Source organism: Hyaena hyaena, unplaced genomic scaffold (assembly GCF_003009895.1).
Source record: "Hyaena hyaena isolate Hyena2069 unplaced genomic scaffold, ASM300989v1 scaffold_1635, whole genome shotgun sequence".
NCBI lineage: Eukaryota > Metazoa > Chordata > Mammalia > Carnivora > Hyaenidae > Hyaena > Hyaena hyaena.
This window is the reverse complement of record NW_024082247.1, coordinates 243401-260826: the sequence shown is the minus strand read 5'-3', so window position 1 is coordinate 260826 and position 17426 is coordinate 243401. Positions and strand designations below refer to the sequence as shown.

General features: G+C 37.1%; 1 protein-coding gene across 1 annotated transcript in view; it reads left to right on the top strand.

Annotated features, from left to right (window-relative positions):
• The first annotated feature begins 7558 nt into the window (after positions 1 to 7558).
• The window catches only part of LOC120226153 (palmitoyltransferase ZDHHC15-like), a 236429-nt gene continuing 226561 nt past the window's right edge, over positions 7559 to 17426 (top strand). The window contains 1 exon segment of the mRNA XM_039224347.1: positions 7559 to 7790. Within this exon segment, the coding sequence (XP_039080278.1) occupies positions 7655 to 7790 (136 nt within the window). The 5' untranslated portion in view covers positions 7559 to 7654.

The following is a 17426-nucleotide window of genomic DNA, read 5'->3' as shown; positions in this document are numbered from 1 at the left end:
GACAAAATGCCAAGACAGAGGAATTTATCCCAAATGAAAGAACAAGGGGCACCTGGGTGGCTCAGGTGGTTAAGCATCCAGCTTTGGCTCAGGTCATTATCTCACAGTTAATGAGTTTGGGCCTTGCATCAGGCTCTGTGCTGACAGCTCACAGCCTCGAGACTGCTTTGGATTCTGTGTCTCCCTCTCTCTTTGACCCTCCTCAACTCATTCTCTGTCTCTCTCTCAAAAATAAATAAACATTTAAAAAATTTAAAAACACTTTGCCTTCCCTCTAGAGTTCCAGCCAGCCAGGAGCGCGGACGCCCGGTGTCCGCGCGGCTCTTCCAGGGGTCCAAGCCCGCCGGGAGGACAATAGCAGCAGGCGCACTGCTACTCTAGAAGTGCGGCCAGCCAGGAGCCAGCACAAAGAAGCAGAAACAAGTGAAAAATCAAATAAGTCCATGGCCAGAGGTGTAAGTGAAACAGACATAAATAACATGCCTGATGGAGAATTTAAAGCAACAATCATAAGGATATTCACTTGGCTTCAGATAACAATAGAAGGCATCAGTGAGACCATTACCATGGAGATAAAAGAGTTAAAAAGGAATCAATCAGAGACGAAGGATACAATAAATGGTATTTGGCAATTAAATAAAATTTATCTACCAACTTAATTATCTAAATTGTAATTAAACCAAATGCTCTTTTTTGGAACTAAATTATCAGATACATTAATGACTTTGGGTTTGAAATTCCATTGTTTGTTCCCCCATAAACGTGTGCGAAAGTGCAACAATAAAGAGACTAAATTAACTTCGCAGAAAGAAAGAAAGAAAGAAAGAAAGAAAGAAAGAAAGAAAGAAAAGGATATAATAAACGAGATTGGAAACAGATTTGATGCAATTAACAGCAGGCTGGAAGAAGCACAGGAATAAATTAGTGACCTAGAAGACAAAATAATGGAAATAATGAAGCTGAACAAAACAGAAAAGAAGAACTGTGCAACACAAGAAGAGACTTAGGGAACTCAGTGACTCCATCAAATGTAATAACATTTGGATTATAGAGGCCCCAGGAAAAGAAGAGAGAAAACAGAAGGCAGAAATTTTACTTGAAGAAATAATAGTTGAAAACTTCGCTAATTGGGGAATGAAACAAATACCCAGATCCTGGAGGCATTCCCACCAAAATCAACAAAAGGTGGCCAACACTGAGACATACTGTAATTCAATTTGCAAAATATAGGAATAAAAAACCATAAAAGAGGCCAAAGAAGTCCTTAACTTACAAGAGAAGACCCATAAGGCTACTTGGAGATTTGTCAACAGAAACTCTGAATAGCCAGAAAGTGGGGGCATGATATATTCAAACTGCTGAATGGGGACAATCTGCAGTCAAGAATACTCTGTCAAGCAAGGCTATCATTCAGAATAGGAGAGATAAAGAGTTTCCTAAACAAACAAAAACTAAAGTAGTTAGTGACCACTAAATCATCCCTGCAAGAAATATTAAAGGGGACTCTTTGAGTGGAAAGACAAAAAGTGACAAAGACAAGAAAGGATCAGAGAATATATCCAGAAATAATGACAAAACAAGTAATAAAATGTCAATAAATACACATCTATCAGTAATTACTTACAATGTAAATGTACTAAACACTCCAATCAAAAGACATAGAGTGTCAGAATGGATAAAAAACAAGACTCATCTATATGCTGCCTATAAAAGACTCATTGTAGACCTAAAGACACCTGCAGATTGATAGGAAGGAGATGGAGAAATATTTATCACACAAATGGATGTCAAAAAAAAAAAGCTAGAAGCAATACTTATATCAGAAAAACCAGATTTTTTTTCTAAAATAGTTTATTGTCAAGTTGGTTTCCATATAACATCCAGTGCTCATCCCACTAGATTTTAAAACAGACTGTAAAAAGAGAAAAAGAAAGGTGCTATACACTCATAAAGGGGAGATTCCAAAAATAATATATAGCAATTATAAATATTCATACAACCAACAAGGGAGCCCCCAAACATATAAAACAATAACAAACATAAAGGAACTCATTGATTATAAAATACAGTAATAATAGAGGAATTTAGCACCCAAGTTACATCAATGGACAAATAATCTAAACAGAAAATAAACAAGAAAAAAATGGCTTTGAAAGACACACTGGATCAGATGAACTTAAAAGATATATTCAGGACATTCTAGACTAAAACAGAAGAATATACATTCTTTCCAAGTGCACGTGGAACATTCTCCAAAATAGATCACATATTACCTCACAAATCAGGTCTCAATAAATACAAAAAGAATAAAATCATATCATGCACCTTACCTGACTACAACACTATGAAATTAGAAGTCAACCACAAGAAAAAATTTGGCAATAGTACAGATACATGGAGGTTAACCAACAAGCTACTAAACAATGAATGGGTCAACCAGGAAATAAAGAAGAAACATACAAACAAAAAAAAACCTGGAAACAAATGAAAATGAAAACACAATGGCCCAAACCTTTGATATGGAGCAAAAGCAGTCCCTAGAGGGAAGTATATAGCAGATAGGCCTAATTCAGGAAGCAAGAAAAATTTCAAACATAGAACCTAATCTTTCTCTCAAAGGAACTAGAAAAAGTACAAAAAGCAAAGTTTAAAGCCAGAAGAAGGAAGTAAATAATAAAGATTAGAGCAGAAACAAATGATATAGAAACTAAAAGAACAACAGAACAGATCAATGAAACCAAGAGGTGATTATTTGAAAAATTAATAAAATTGATAAACCTCCAGCCAGACTTATCAAAGAGAAAAGGGAAAAGATCATAATAAATAAAGTCACAAATGAGAGAGGAGAAAGACCAACCAACACCACAGAAATACAATTATAAGACAGAATATCATGAAAAACCATATGCCAACAATTTAGACAACATGGAAAAAATGGACAAATTCCTAGAAAAATATAAACTACCAAAACTAAAACAGGAAGAAATAGAAAGCTTGAACAGAATGATAACCAGCAAAGAAATTGAATCAGTAATCACAAAACTCCCTACAAACCAAAAGCCAAGACCAGATTGTTTCACAAAGTCTACCTAACATTCAAAGAAGAGTTAATACCTATTTTTCTCAAACTATTCAAGAAAATAGAAAAGTAAGGAAAAATTCCAAATTTATTCGATGAGGCCAGCATTACCCTCACACCAAAACCAGATGGAGACACTACTGAAAAGGAGAACTACAGGCCAATATCCCTGATGAACATGGACGCAAAAACTCTCAATAAAATACTATCAAAGCCAACCCAACAATACATTGAAAAATCATTCACCATGATCCAGTGGAATTTATTCCTAGGATGCAAGAGTGGCTCAATGTTTGCAAATCAACGTGATACGCCACATTAATAAAAGAAAGGAGAAGAGACGTATGATTATTTCCATGGATGTATTAAAAGCATTTGACAAAGTACAACATCCATTCATGAGAAAAACCCTCAACAAGGTAGGTTTAGAGGGAACACGCCTCACCATACTAATGGCCATTTATGAAAAACCCACAGCTCACATCATACTCAATGGAGAAACAACTGAGAGCTTTCGCTTCACAGTCAGGAAGAAGACAGGGATGTCCACTCCTACTACTGTTATATGACACAGTATTGAAAATTCTAGGCACAGCAATCAGAAAACAAAAAGAAATAAAAGGCATCCAAATAAGCAAGGAAGAAGTCAAATTGTCACTCTCTGCAGACGACATGATACCTTATATAGAAAACATGAAAGTTTCTATCAAAAACTGTTAGAACTCATACATGAATTCAGTAAAATACCAGGATACAAAATCAACATACAGAAATCCGCCGCATTTCTATATACCAATAATGAAGCAGCAGAAAGAAAAATCATGGAATTGATCCCATTTACAATTGCATAAAAACAATAAGACACCTAGGAACAAACCTAACCAAAGAGGTGAAAGGCCTATACCCTGATAACTAGAAAATGGTGATGAAAGAAGTTGAAGATGACACAAAAAAATGGAAAAAGATCCCATGCTCATGGATAGGAAGAACAAAAATTGTTAAAATGTCTATACTACTTAAAACAATCTACACATTTAATGCAATCCCTATCAAAATACCACCAGCACTTTTCTCAGAGCTAGAACAAACAATCAAAATAGTGGATAGTCCAAACAAAGGAGTCCAAATAGTGATAGCAAATAGTGAAAAACAAAACTGGAGGCATAAGAAATTTCAAGTTATATTACAATCCTGTACTAATCAAAACAGTATTCTACTAGCACAAAAATAGATCCATAGATCAACAGAACAGAATAAAATACCCAGAAATAAACCTACAACATTATGGTCAGCTAATCTTCAGGAAAGAATATCCAATGGAAAAAAGACAGTCTCTAAAGCAAAGGGTGTTGGAAAACTGGACAGCAACATGAGAAAGAATGAAACTGGACTACTTTGTCATACCATACACAAAAATAAATTCAAAATGGATTAAAGACCTAAATGTGAGACAGGGAACCATAAAAATCCTAGAGGAGAACAAGGACGGGCTGTAACTTCTTTGCTATCAGCCATATCAACTTCTTTCTAGATACACCTCGCAGGGCAAGGGAAACAAAAGCAAAAATAAACTATTAAGATTTCATTAAAATTAAAAGCTTCTGTATAGCAAGGAAAACATAAACTACAAGGACCCAAAACTAAAAGGCAACCTACAGAATGGGGGAAGATACTTGTGATGACATATTTAATAAAGGGTTAGTATACAAGATATATAACTAATATATATATAAATATATATAATAATAAATATTATTATAAATTTTATTTATAAATAAATTTATAAATAAATATATAATAAATATATATAAATATATATATACATAATACCCAAAAAATGAAAAATACAATTAAAAATTGGACAGAATACATGAATAGACATTTTTCAAAAAAAATACAGATAACCAACAGACACATGAAAGACACTCAACATCACTGGTCATCAGGGAAATGAAAATCAAAACTACATGGGATATCACCTCACACCTGTCAAAATGGCTAAAATCAACAACACAAGAAAGAAGTTTTGGTGAAGATATGGAGAAAGGGGAACTCTCTTGCATTCTTGATGTGAATGCCAACTGGTGCAGCCACTCTGGAAAACCGTATGGAGTTTCCTCAAAAAGTTAAAAATAGAACTACTCTATGATAAGCAACTATACTCCTAGGTATTTAACCCAAAGGATATAAAAATACAGATTTGAAGGGACACATGCACCTTTGTGTTTATAAAAGTATTATCAACAATAGCCAAATTATGGAAAGATCCCAAGTGCCCATCAACTGATGAAAGGATAAAAAAGATGTGGTATGTGTACAAACACATACATATACATACACACATACCATGGAATATTATTCAGCCATAAAATAATGAAATCTTGCCATTTGCAATGATATGAATGGAGCTAGAGGGTATTATGCAAAGGAAAATAAGTCCATCAGAAAATGACAAATACCCTATAATTTCACTCATATGTGGAATTTAAGAAACAAACAAGCAAGCAAAGGGGGAAAAAGAGAGAGTGAGGCAAACCAAGAAATAGACTTTTAACTATAGAGAACAAACTGATGGTTACCCATTGGGCAGGGGAATTGGTCACCTATTTTAAATAGGTGATGGAGATTAAGGAGCGCACTTGTTGTGATGAGCACCTGGTATTAAATGGAAGTGTTGAATCACTATATTGTACACCTAAAACTAATATTATACTGTATGCTAACTAACTGGAATTTAAACAAAAACTTAAAAATGTATACCTTAAATTTATACAGTGTTGTATGTAAAATATATCTCAATAAAAATATTTGTCAAAAAATGGTAACTATGTGAGATAATAGAAGTGTTAATTAGCTTGACTGTCATAATCATTTCACAAATGGTCACATTGTACACCTTAAATATATACAATTTTTATCTGTCAATTATACCTCAGTAATGCTGGGGAAAAAATTTAAGTATCTATGTCAGAAACTTAGGTCTCAAATAATTAATTGGGCTATTAAAATAAATGTTGCAAGTGAAATGAGTCTGTGTTTCATTATATCATTAATTTAGTAATATCAACCATGAAGTTAACTTAATCTAAAAAGAGCAAAAGCTCTTATCACTTCAGGAATTACTGCATATATAACCATGAATAAAGAACAAAGAACAACCATGTTGAAATCCTTGCTTCCAAAACAGAATTTGAATAAAACATGAGTTTTAACAAAATCACAAAGTTTCTCCACGTCATAGATATTTAGAAATTATTAAACAGTGAGTTTCAAAACCATAAATCTTACTATACTTCCATTATTGTACCTGTGTCATTGAACACCTATTCCTCTGATGAGAACATGAGCTTCATGGGGACAGGCTTCCTGTTTCAGTGTTCTTTTTATACCACAGGTGACCTAACACAAAGCAACTATTCCAAAAACATTTGTTGAATTAAATTGCCTCCTAATTGGTCTGCTTCCAGGCCATTCTCCTCTCCCAAATCCTGCCAGTTCTTTTACAAAGACATCTCTGATAATGTCATTCCATTGTTCTAAAACCTTTAGTGGCTGTTCACAGTAATTTGCTTTACAGGATTATGTTCACACACCCTGATAGGGGATATGAGGACCTTCACACTGTTCCCTCAGCCTATATTCCCAGTCTCAGTCCCTGCCTCTCCTCTCCACATATACTTTCAAGCCATATTAGTTGTTCCTTGAACACTTTTTGACTTTTATTATTCTATGCCTTTGCCAATGCTGTTTCCTCTGTCTGAAAGATCCTTCCCCTCTCATCTGCCTAGCAAACATTTATTAAAGGTCAGTTTAAATATTACTGCCTTTGTTTCTTTCCCTGACCCCTCACAGAATTAACGTCTCCTTCGTGTTTTTCTGTACCAATATGTTCATTTATTGAGAAAATGGAAGAGGCTAAACTCAGGGGTAAGGGAAGAGAAAGAAGGAGGGAGCGTCCTATGAACGGACTTACCTAAGCAGTGATTGCGGCACTACGCCTTAAGCACATTGTTCAAGCAGCAGTGGGAGGATGGGGTTGGACAACCTTTAAGTCTTAAGATGCTATGGCTGGTATCTTTCGCACTGCGTGTATGTGTGTGCTCCCGTGTATGTGTTTGAGGGGGAAACAAACAGAGACAGAAAAACATAAAGATCAGAAAGGAGATGAGGGGGGAACGCAGTGCAGTATGAGCAGATGGGTGGACCCAAATTTCTTCCGCTTTACTGTTTTGCAGAAGTCCAGGTCTGCATCTATAGCTGTAGCAAGGGGGTGGAAGAGGAGGAAAGGGGAGTGACTGCATTCCCTCTGAGCTTGCCCAGCCTCGACTGCTCGACTGCCGGGCGGATCACCTTCCGCTCCAACAGTCAGTTGCTCCTTGCCATGACTCACCCCTATTGTGCCAGGCAGGGCGCACTCTGCCCTGCAGCCTTACAGGTGGTATCGGCTCGATGAGAAGATTCCCGCCAGGCTAGGCAGTGGAGCGCTGCACAGCGCGCCTTCCTGCCTCCTAGCTGCCTGCCCAGCAGTTCCGACCCAGCGCCAACAGGCCTGCTCGGTCGATCTTCGATCCAAAGATGCGGCGAGGCTGGAAGATGGCTCTGTCCGGGGGACTGCGGTGCTGCCGCCGAGTACTTTCCTGGGTGCCAGTGCTTGTTATCGTCCTTGTTGTGCTTTGGTCCTACTATGCCTATGTCTTTGAACTCTGCCTGGGTAAGTGGAACTGGGCACCTAAGGTGGGGAAATTATACTCCAGCATAATTGTCTGTCGTACCCTTCACACTGGCGTCCCCCTCCCCCGTGTTCTTAGCCCTCACACTGCGAGGTTTTGGGTTTTTTTGTTTTTTGGGGGGTTTTTTAGGGGAGGAGGGTTGGTGTTTGTTTTTAGCTCTCTGGAGACCTCCTCGTCTCCAAACTCTAGCTTCCCACAATATTTCTTGCACCTTACCACGAGGAAGGTCCTACCATGTCGCCATCACTTCCCACCTAGGGTTTCTTACCTTATTTCCTAGCCTTACGCACAAGAATGTCCTGGATCTTTCCACTAGAGCCTCCTTTTCTCATACAGGACAACTACTTGTGCCTAGTATTCTCATTCTGGGGGCTTCCACCCTACAGAATTGAGGAAAGAACACACCCTGTCTCAGTAAACTGCTTACACTATGAATCCTACCAATACATATAACTAGGAGCCCCACATTTTCACATTTCCTTCTATTAGTAATCCAAAAATATTTCCTGTACTCTCTTACTAACTCTCTTTTTTCCAACATGGGAATTCATCCTTTTTTCTGTGATCCTCTCACACTGGCTTCTGTGATGTACTGTGATGTAAACTACTCCTCTTCTCAAAGGAGATTCACTAATAGATATTGTCACTTCAGTACGAAACATCCCACTTCTAGGACCCTTAAACTAATGTCCTGAATGATCCCTAATCATTCAGTATGAGGATCCAACATATTTCCAGTCCCCTTATACTAGGACTCTGATTTGTCCCATTGGTCATCCACTCACTGCCAAGTCCTTTCAAGATTCCTATATTTATACCAGATTCTTAAGGTTGGAGTGCTGATCTGTCCAACCCCAGGGCCTGACTCTACTTACAACTTCTTCCTTACATATCTGACAAAGCAACAGTGTACTCCAAGTAGATGCGGATTAAGTAGGGAGCCAAGAGACAATTCTGTTTTCCAATATAGAACTTTCTTCTAATTAACTGTGCATGAGAGTTTGAATTTTCCACTTCTTCTTAGATTTACTATGGGAAATGTAGAGAGATGTTAAAACTAAATTCAATTTTTTGCCCTTATAGATGCAAGTTTAGGCTGTTTCTAATTTTATCTCAGCCTTTATTTCAACCTTTATCTCAACAATAAATCTGAGCTTTATGAAGAAGTATTAAGTGGGCTCTGCAATTATTGGGAAGTTTTTCTATTCTCAGACTATTTACCATTTTGCTTTTTTGAATGATTGATTGAAGGGCTAAAAGTTCAGCTCCACAGGCACCTGGGTGGCTCAGTCACTTGAGCCTCTGACACTTCATTTTGGCTCAGGTCATGATCTCACAGTTCATGAAATTGAGCCCCACATTGGGCTCTGTGCTGACAGTGCGGAGCCTGCTTGGGATTTTCTCTCTCCCTCTCTGCCCTTCCCCTGCTCACACACTCATGTTCTCTCTCTCTCATAATAAATATAAAAACTCAAAAAAAAAAAGTTCAGCTCTCCATTATTATACTATGGACTTTGCTCCTAGGATCAATACTGTCTTGTAAACATTGTTAAACATATTTTAGAATTTTGCAGTACTGACTTAAATGAGCTTTGCCAAGCAATCATTTTAGAAATTAATAATGATAATGGTTATCACTTGCATAGTGCTTTACCTGTTCTAAGCAATGTTCTGAGTACTGTAGATATATTAAATCTCTATATTAAATCACTTAATCCTCACAATAACCATACAAAGGAGGTACCCTTATAGTCCCCATTTTACAGATGTGCAAACTGAGGCAAAGACCAAGTTATAATTAGTGAAAATAGTCAAAGGAAGCTTAGAGTTTGCTTACTTTGATTAATTTAGCTTATTTGCAGAGCACTTGTTATATACACTGTTTTAAAAGACACACACATACACACAAACTTAATCCTCATAAAAAACCTTATAAGGTGCACACTCATTGAGCCCATTTTAAAGACAAGAAAACTTTCTGTCTTCTCTCAGCTAATACAGAGGTCAAAACTTGTGACTAACAGGCAAAATTCAGCCTGCAGATGTATTTTATTTGGCCTGCACAGTGTTTTCTTAACATTTTGTGTGAGTTACCATTATTTAAAAACCAGGAGAGTAAGGTAGCCTTGACTTCCAATTCTGGCTACACTTTGATTCTAATTTCATTTTACAATCTTCTGAAAACTTTGTTTCAGAGAGGGTAAATCTAATCTTCCCAAAGTCACATGATTGGTAATAATGGAAAATTGGATGTCAATGCTGCCTGCCTGGAACCAAAGCAACACAATGTAATTAACAGATTCGAATTTCAGTATGACTCAAAAAGTAATACTAAGGGCCTAACTTCTTTCTAGAAATAGAACCTAATGTCTTTATCATAATTTCAGGTTAGAACAGAATCCAAGAGTGGTATTTTGTCTTATAATCTTGTCTAAAAGGCTTGAATTCTGCCACTTACTAACTAGGAGTCCTGGGGAAAGTTACCTAACCTTTCTCAACCACAGTTGCCTCACATGGCACCTTGCTTATATAGTTGTTCATTCATACCACAGATACTTGCTTAGCCCCTACTATATGCCATTTTTTAATTGTTTCTGTGAGATTTAAATAATATGACATATCCTGTATGTCTTCCTTTAAAAAATTTTATTCATGCCTTCTGCTCATTTTTTAACTGGATTATCGGTTTTTTGGGTGCTGAGCTTTATAAGTTCTTTATGTATTTTCAGTACTAACCCTTTATCAGATATGTCATTTGCAAATATCTAATTCTGAAGGTTGCCTTTTAGTTTTGTTTATTCCTTTCTTTGCTGTGCAGAACCTATTTATCTTGATGAAGTCCCAATAGTTTATTTGTGCTTTTGTTTTCCTTGCCTCAGGAGATATATCTAGTAAGAATTTGCTATGGCTGATGTCAAAGAGGTTGCTGACTATATCCTCCTCTAGGATTTTGATGATTTCCTGTCTCACATGTAGGCTCTCATCCATTTTGAGTTCATTTTGTGTATGCCATAAGAAAGTGGTCCAGTTTTATTCTTTTACATGTTGCCATTCAGTTTTCCCAGCACCCTTTGTTAAGGAGACTTTTTTCCATTGGATATTCTTTCCTGCTTTGTTGAAGATGAGTTGACCATATAATTGTGGATCCATTTCTGGGTTTTCTATTCTGTTCCATTGATCTATGTGTCTATTTTTATGCCAGTACCATACTGTCTTGATCACTACAGCTTTGTAATATAACTTGAAGCCTGGAATTGTGATGCTTCCTGTTTTTCTTTTCTTTTTCAACATTGCTTTGGCTATTGGGGTCCTTTGTGGTTCCATACAAATTTTAGGATTGTTTGTTCTAGCTCTGTGAAAAATGCTACCAAGCACATGAAAAGATGCTCAACATAATTCATCATTAGGGAAATATGAAGCAAAACTACAATAAGATATCACCTCACACTTGCCAGAATGGCTAAAATTAAGCAACACGGGGAAACCACAAGTTGTGGCAAGGATGCTGAGAAAGGGGAACTCTCTTACACTGTTGATGGGAATGCCAACTGGTGCAGCTACTGTGGAAAACAGTATGGAACTTCCTCAAAAAGTTAAAAATAGAACTAGCCTATGATCTAGCAATTGCACTGCTAGGTATTTACACAAAGGATACAAAAATACTGTTTCAAAGGGACACACGAACCCCGATGTTTATAGCAACATTATCAACAATAGTCAAATTATGAAAAGAGCCCAAATATCCATCAACTGATGAATGAATAAATAAGAGGTGGTGTGTGTGTATATATATATATATACACACATATATATATGTATTCAATGGAATATTACTTAACCATCAAAATAATGAAATCATGCCATTTGCAAGGAAATGGATGGAGCTAGAGAGTATTATGCTAAGTGAAATACATCAGAGAAAGACAAATACCATATGATATCACTCATATGTGGAATTTAAGAAACAAAACAAATGAACATGCGGGAAAAGGAGATAGGCAAACCAAGAAATAGACTTCTAACAATAGAGAATAAACTGAGGGTTGCTGGAGAAGAGATGGGTAGGGGGAAGGGTTAAATTAGTGACGAGTGCTAAGGAGGGCACTTGTGTTGCACACTGGATATTGTATGTAAGTGATAAATCACTATATTTTACAAACATATTACATTGTATGTTAGCTAACTGGAATTTAAATAAAAACTTGAAAAAATAATATGCATAAAAAGCATGTATTGCAGTTGATAGGACATTATAATAGTTAATTAAATAGTAATCTGTTCTCACTATTATGAAAGAGGATATAAGGGATTCTGCATGGCTCAGGAAAATAAGAATCTTAATATTTTAGACAGGGAGAAAAGTAACAGTATCCATTTTCTGGTAAAATTCAGATAATGTAAAAGTAACCATTTTAAAGTATATATTTAGTACAAAAACAATGTTGGACAACCATCATTAATATCTAGTTCCAAAACATTTTCATCACCACAAAAGGATACTTCATTGGCATTAAACAGTCACTCCGTTTTCCCTCCTCCCCTTTGTCCCTACCAACCAGTAATTTGGGTTCTGTCTGTATGGATTTACCTATTCTGAATGTTTCACATATATGGCATCATACAATATGGGGCCTTTTTAAAAATATTATTTATTGTCAAATTGGTTTCCATACAACACCCAGTGCTCATCCCAACAAGTGCCCTCCTCAATGCCCATCATCCACTTCCCCTCTCCCCTATCCCCCACCAACCCTTAGTTTGTTCTCTGTTTAAAAGTCTCTTATGGTTTGCCCCCCCATTTGTAACTTGCTTTTTCCCCTTCCCTTCCCCCATGGTCTTCTCATAGTTTCTTAAGATCCACATATGAGTGAAATCATACAGAATCTATTTCCTCGGACTAATTTATTTCACTTAGCATAATACCCTCGAGTTCCATCCATGTTGCTACAAATGGCCAGATTTCATTCTTTCTCATTGCCAAGTAGTATTTCATGATATATATAAACCACAATTTCTTTATCCATTCATCAGTGATGGACATTTAGGCTCTTTCCATAATTTGGCTATTGTTGAAAGTGCTGGTATAAACCTTGGAGTACATGTGCCTCTATGCATCAGCATTCCTGTATCCCTTGGGTAAATTTCTATAAAAGCTATTGCTAGGTCACAGGGTAGTTCTACTTGTAATTTTTTGAGGAAACTCCACACTGTTTTTCAGAGTAGCTGCACCAATTTGAATTCCCACCAACAGTGCAAGAGTGTGCCCGTTTCTCCACATCGTCGCCAGCACCTATAGTCTCCTGATTTCTTCATTTTAGCCATTCTGACCAGCATGAGGCGATATCTCAGTGTGGCTTCGATTTGTATTTCCCTGATGATGAGGGACGCTGAGCATCGTTTCATGTGTCTGTTGGCCATCTGGATTTCTTCTTTGGAAAACTGTGTATTTGTGTCTTCTGCCCATTTCTTCACTGGATTATATGTTTTTCGGGTGTGGAGTTTGGTGAGGTCCTTATAGATTTTGGATACTAGCACTTTAAATGATATGTCATTTGCAAATATGTTTTCCCATTCTATCCTTTGCCTTTTAGTTTTGTTGATTGTTTCCTTTGCATTGCAGAAGCTTTTTATCTTGATGAGGTCCCAATAGTTCCTGTTTGCTTTTAATTCCCTTATCTATGGAGATGTGTCAAGTAAGAAATTGCTGTGGCTGAGGTCAAAGAGGTAGTTTCCTCAAGGGTTTTGATGGTTTCCTGTTTCACATTCAGGTCTTTCATCCATTTTGAGTTTATTTTTGTATATGGTATAAGAAAGTGGTCTGGTTTCATTCTTCTCCATGATACTGTCCAGTTCTCCCAGCCCTATTTGTTAAAGAGACTCTTTTTCCATTGGATACTCTTTACTTCTTTCTCAAAGATGAGTTGGCCATACATTTGTTGGTCTAATTATGCATTATCTATCCTCTTCCTCTGGTCTATGTCTGTTTTTGTGCCAATACCATACTGTCTTGATGATTACAACTTTGTAGTAGAGGCTAAAGTCTGGGATTTTTATGCCTCCCACATTGTTTTTCTTCTTCAATATTACTTTGGCTATTCAAGGTCTTTTGTGGTTCTATTCAAATTTTAGGATTATTTGTTCAAGCTTTGGGAAGAATGCTGGTGCAATTTTGATTGGGATTGCATTGAATCTGTAGATGACTTTGGGTCGTTTTCACATTTTAACAATATTTATTCTTCCGACCCATGAGCATAAATGTGTTTCCATTTCTTTGTATCTTCTCTAATTTCCTTCATAAGCTTTCTATGGTTTTCAGCATAAAGATCTTTTACATCTTTGGTTAGGCTTATTCCTAGGTACTTTATGGTTTTTGCTGCAATTATGAATGGGATCAGGTTCTTGATTTCTCTTTCTGTTGATTCATTATTGTTGTATAAAATGCAACCAATTTCTTTTTTTAATTTTTTAACGTTTATTTATTTTTGAGACAGAGAGAGACAGAGCATGAGCTGGGGAGGGGCAAAGAGAGAGGGAGACACAGAATCTGAAACAGGCTCCAGGCTCTGAGCTGTCAGCACAGAGCCCGACGCGGGGCTCGAACCCATGGGCCACAAGATCATGACCTGAGCCAAAGTCGCCGCTTAACTGACTGAGCCACCCAGGTGTCCCAGCAACCAGTTTCTGTACATTGACTTTTTTATCCTGCGACTTTGCTGAATTCATGGATTAGTTCTAGCAGACTTTTGGTGGAGTCTGTCAGGTTTTCCATGTAGAGTATCATGTCATCTGCAAAAAGTGAAAGTTTGACTTCTTTGCCAATTTTGATGCATTTTACTTCATTTTGTTGTTTGATTGCTGATGCTAGGACATCCAACACTATATTAAAAAACAGTGGTGAGAGTGGACATACCTGTCGTGTTCCTGATCTCAGGGGGAATGCTCTCAGTATTTCCCCATTGAGGATGATATTAGCTGTGGGCTTTTTATAAATGGATTTTATGATGTTTAAGTATGTTCCTTCTATCCTGACTATTGTGAGGGTTTTTATCAAAAAATATGCTGTATTTTGCCAAATGCTTCTTCCAAATCTATTGGCAGGATCCTATGGTTCTTACACTTTCTTTTATTAATGTGATCTATCACAAAATTGATTTGTGAATATTGAACCAGTTCTGCAACCCAGGAATGAATCGCACTTGATCATGGTGAATAATTCTTTTTATATGCTGTTGAATTCAATTTGCTAGTATCTTGTTGAGAATTTTTGCATCCATTTCTTCAGGGATATTGGACTATAGTCCTCTTTTTTTGCTGAGTCTCTGTCTGTTTTGGGAATCAAAGTAAAGCAGGCTTCATAGAATGAGTCCAAAAGTTGTCCATTCATTTCTATGTTTTGGAATAACTTGGGGCGCCAGAGACGCCATCTGGTCCAGGCCTCTTATTTGTTGGGAGATTATTGATAACTGATTCAGTTTCTTTACTAGTTATGGGTCTGTTAAAATTTTCAATTTCTGAGAGAGGGAGGCAAGATGGTGGAAAAGTAGGAAGTTCTGTACTTCCTGTCTGCATCTCTCAAACAAAGAAGGGTTGAAGCTAAGTAGCGCTGAACCACAAGAGTCTGGGAAGCAAAGAAACAGAGTCCACTAGGAAGACAGCCTCATAGGACTACCTCGGGAAACAAGCAAAAGTACACATGGTGGAGAGTCACAAATATCACTACAAGTAGGGAAATAAAATAAACAAAAGCACAACAAGAGAGACCAACAGACACCATGAAAAAATGCTTCCTGGATAGTCAATGAGCCTCCTTTAATATAGCAGTACTCGCAGGTGCAGAGCACATAACAAGCTTTTAAAACTGACAGGGGACAGAAAGCTAGCCGAAATGATGAAACGGAAGAATTCTCCTCTAAAGAAATACCAGGAATAAATGACAGCTAAAGAATTGGTCAAACCAGATATAAGCGACATAACTGAATAAGAATTTAGAACAATAGTCATAAAGTTAATCACTGGGCTTGAAAAAGACATGAAAGACATCACAGAAGCTATTGCTACAAAGACTATGGAGCTTAAAAATAGTTGTGATGAATTTAAAAATTTTACAAATGAGGTGCATAATAAAAAGGAAGTGGCCACTGCATGGATTGAAGAGGCAGAGAGGAAATAGGTGAATTAGAACACACAATTATAGAAAAAGAGGAAGCTGAGATAAAGGGAGATAAATTGATCCAGGTGTGCGAAAGGAGAATTCGAGAACTGAGTGATGCCATCAAATAGAACACTATCCATATCATAGGAATTCCAGCAGAAGAAGAAAGAGAGAAAGGGGCTGAAAGGGTACTTGAACAAATTATAGCTGAGAACTTCCCCAACCTGGAGAAGGAAACAGACATTGAAATCGAAGAGGCCAGAGAACACCACTCACAGGTAACTTGAATCGATCTTCTGCACGACATGTTATAGTGAAACTGGCAAAATATAAGGACAAAGAGAGAATTCTGAAAGCAGCTTGGGATAAAGGCCCTAACATACAAAGAGAGATATATCAGGGTGGTTGCAGACCTATTGACTGAAACTTGGCAAGGCAGAAAGGAATGGCAGATAGTCTTCAATGTGATGAACAGAAAAAATATGCAGCCAAGAATTCTCTATCCAAGAAGCCTGTCATTCAGAATAGAAGGAGAGATCAAGGTTTTCCCAACAAACAAAAATTGAAGGACTTAATCACCACTAAACCAGCCCTACAAGAAATCTTATGGGGGACTCTATGAGGGAAATGTTGCAAGGAACACAAAGTACCAGAGACACCACTACAGGCATGTATCCTACAGAGAACAGACTGACACTAAGCCAATACATTTCAATAATAACACTGAATGTAAATGGACTAAATGCTCCAAATAAAAGACATAGGGTAGCAGAATGGATAAAAAAGAAGACCCAACTATTAGCTGTCTACATGGGACTCATTTTAGACATGAGGACACCTTCAGATTGAAAGTGAGGGGAAGGAGAACTATCTGTCATGTTACTGGAAATCAAAAAAAAAGCTGGAATAGCCATACTTCTATCAGACAAATTGGACTTCAAAGTAAAGGCAGTCACCAGAGATGAAGAGGCATTATATAATAATTATAGGGTCTATCCATCAGGAAGAGCTAACAATTATAAATGTCTATGCACTGAATTCAGAGGCACCCAGATACATAAAACAATTAATCACAAACAAAAAAATCTTCTGGATAAGCAGAGGACTTTAATATTCCACTTACAGCAATGAATAGATCACCTAGACAGAAAATCACTACAGAAACAATGGACCTGAACGAAACATTGGACCAGATGGATTTGACAGGTATATTTAGAACTCTACATCCTGAGGCTATGGAATTCACTTTCTTCTCAAGTGTGCATGCTACATTCTCCAAGATAGAACACATACAGGGTCGCCCTCAATAAATATAAAAGAATCAAGATCATAGCATGCACACTTTCAGATCACAATCCTATGAAACTTGAAATCAATCATAGGAAAAAGTCTGGAAACCCTTCAAAAACATGGAGGTTAAATAACACCCTACTAAAGAACAAATGGGCCAATCAGGCAATTAGAG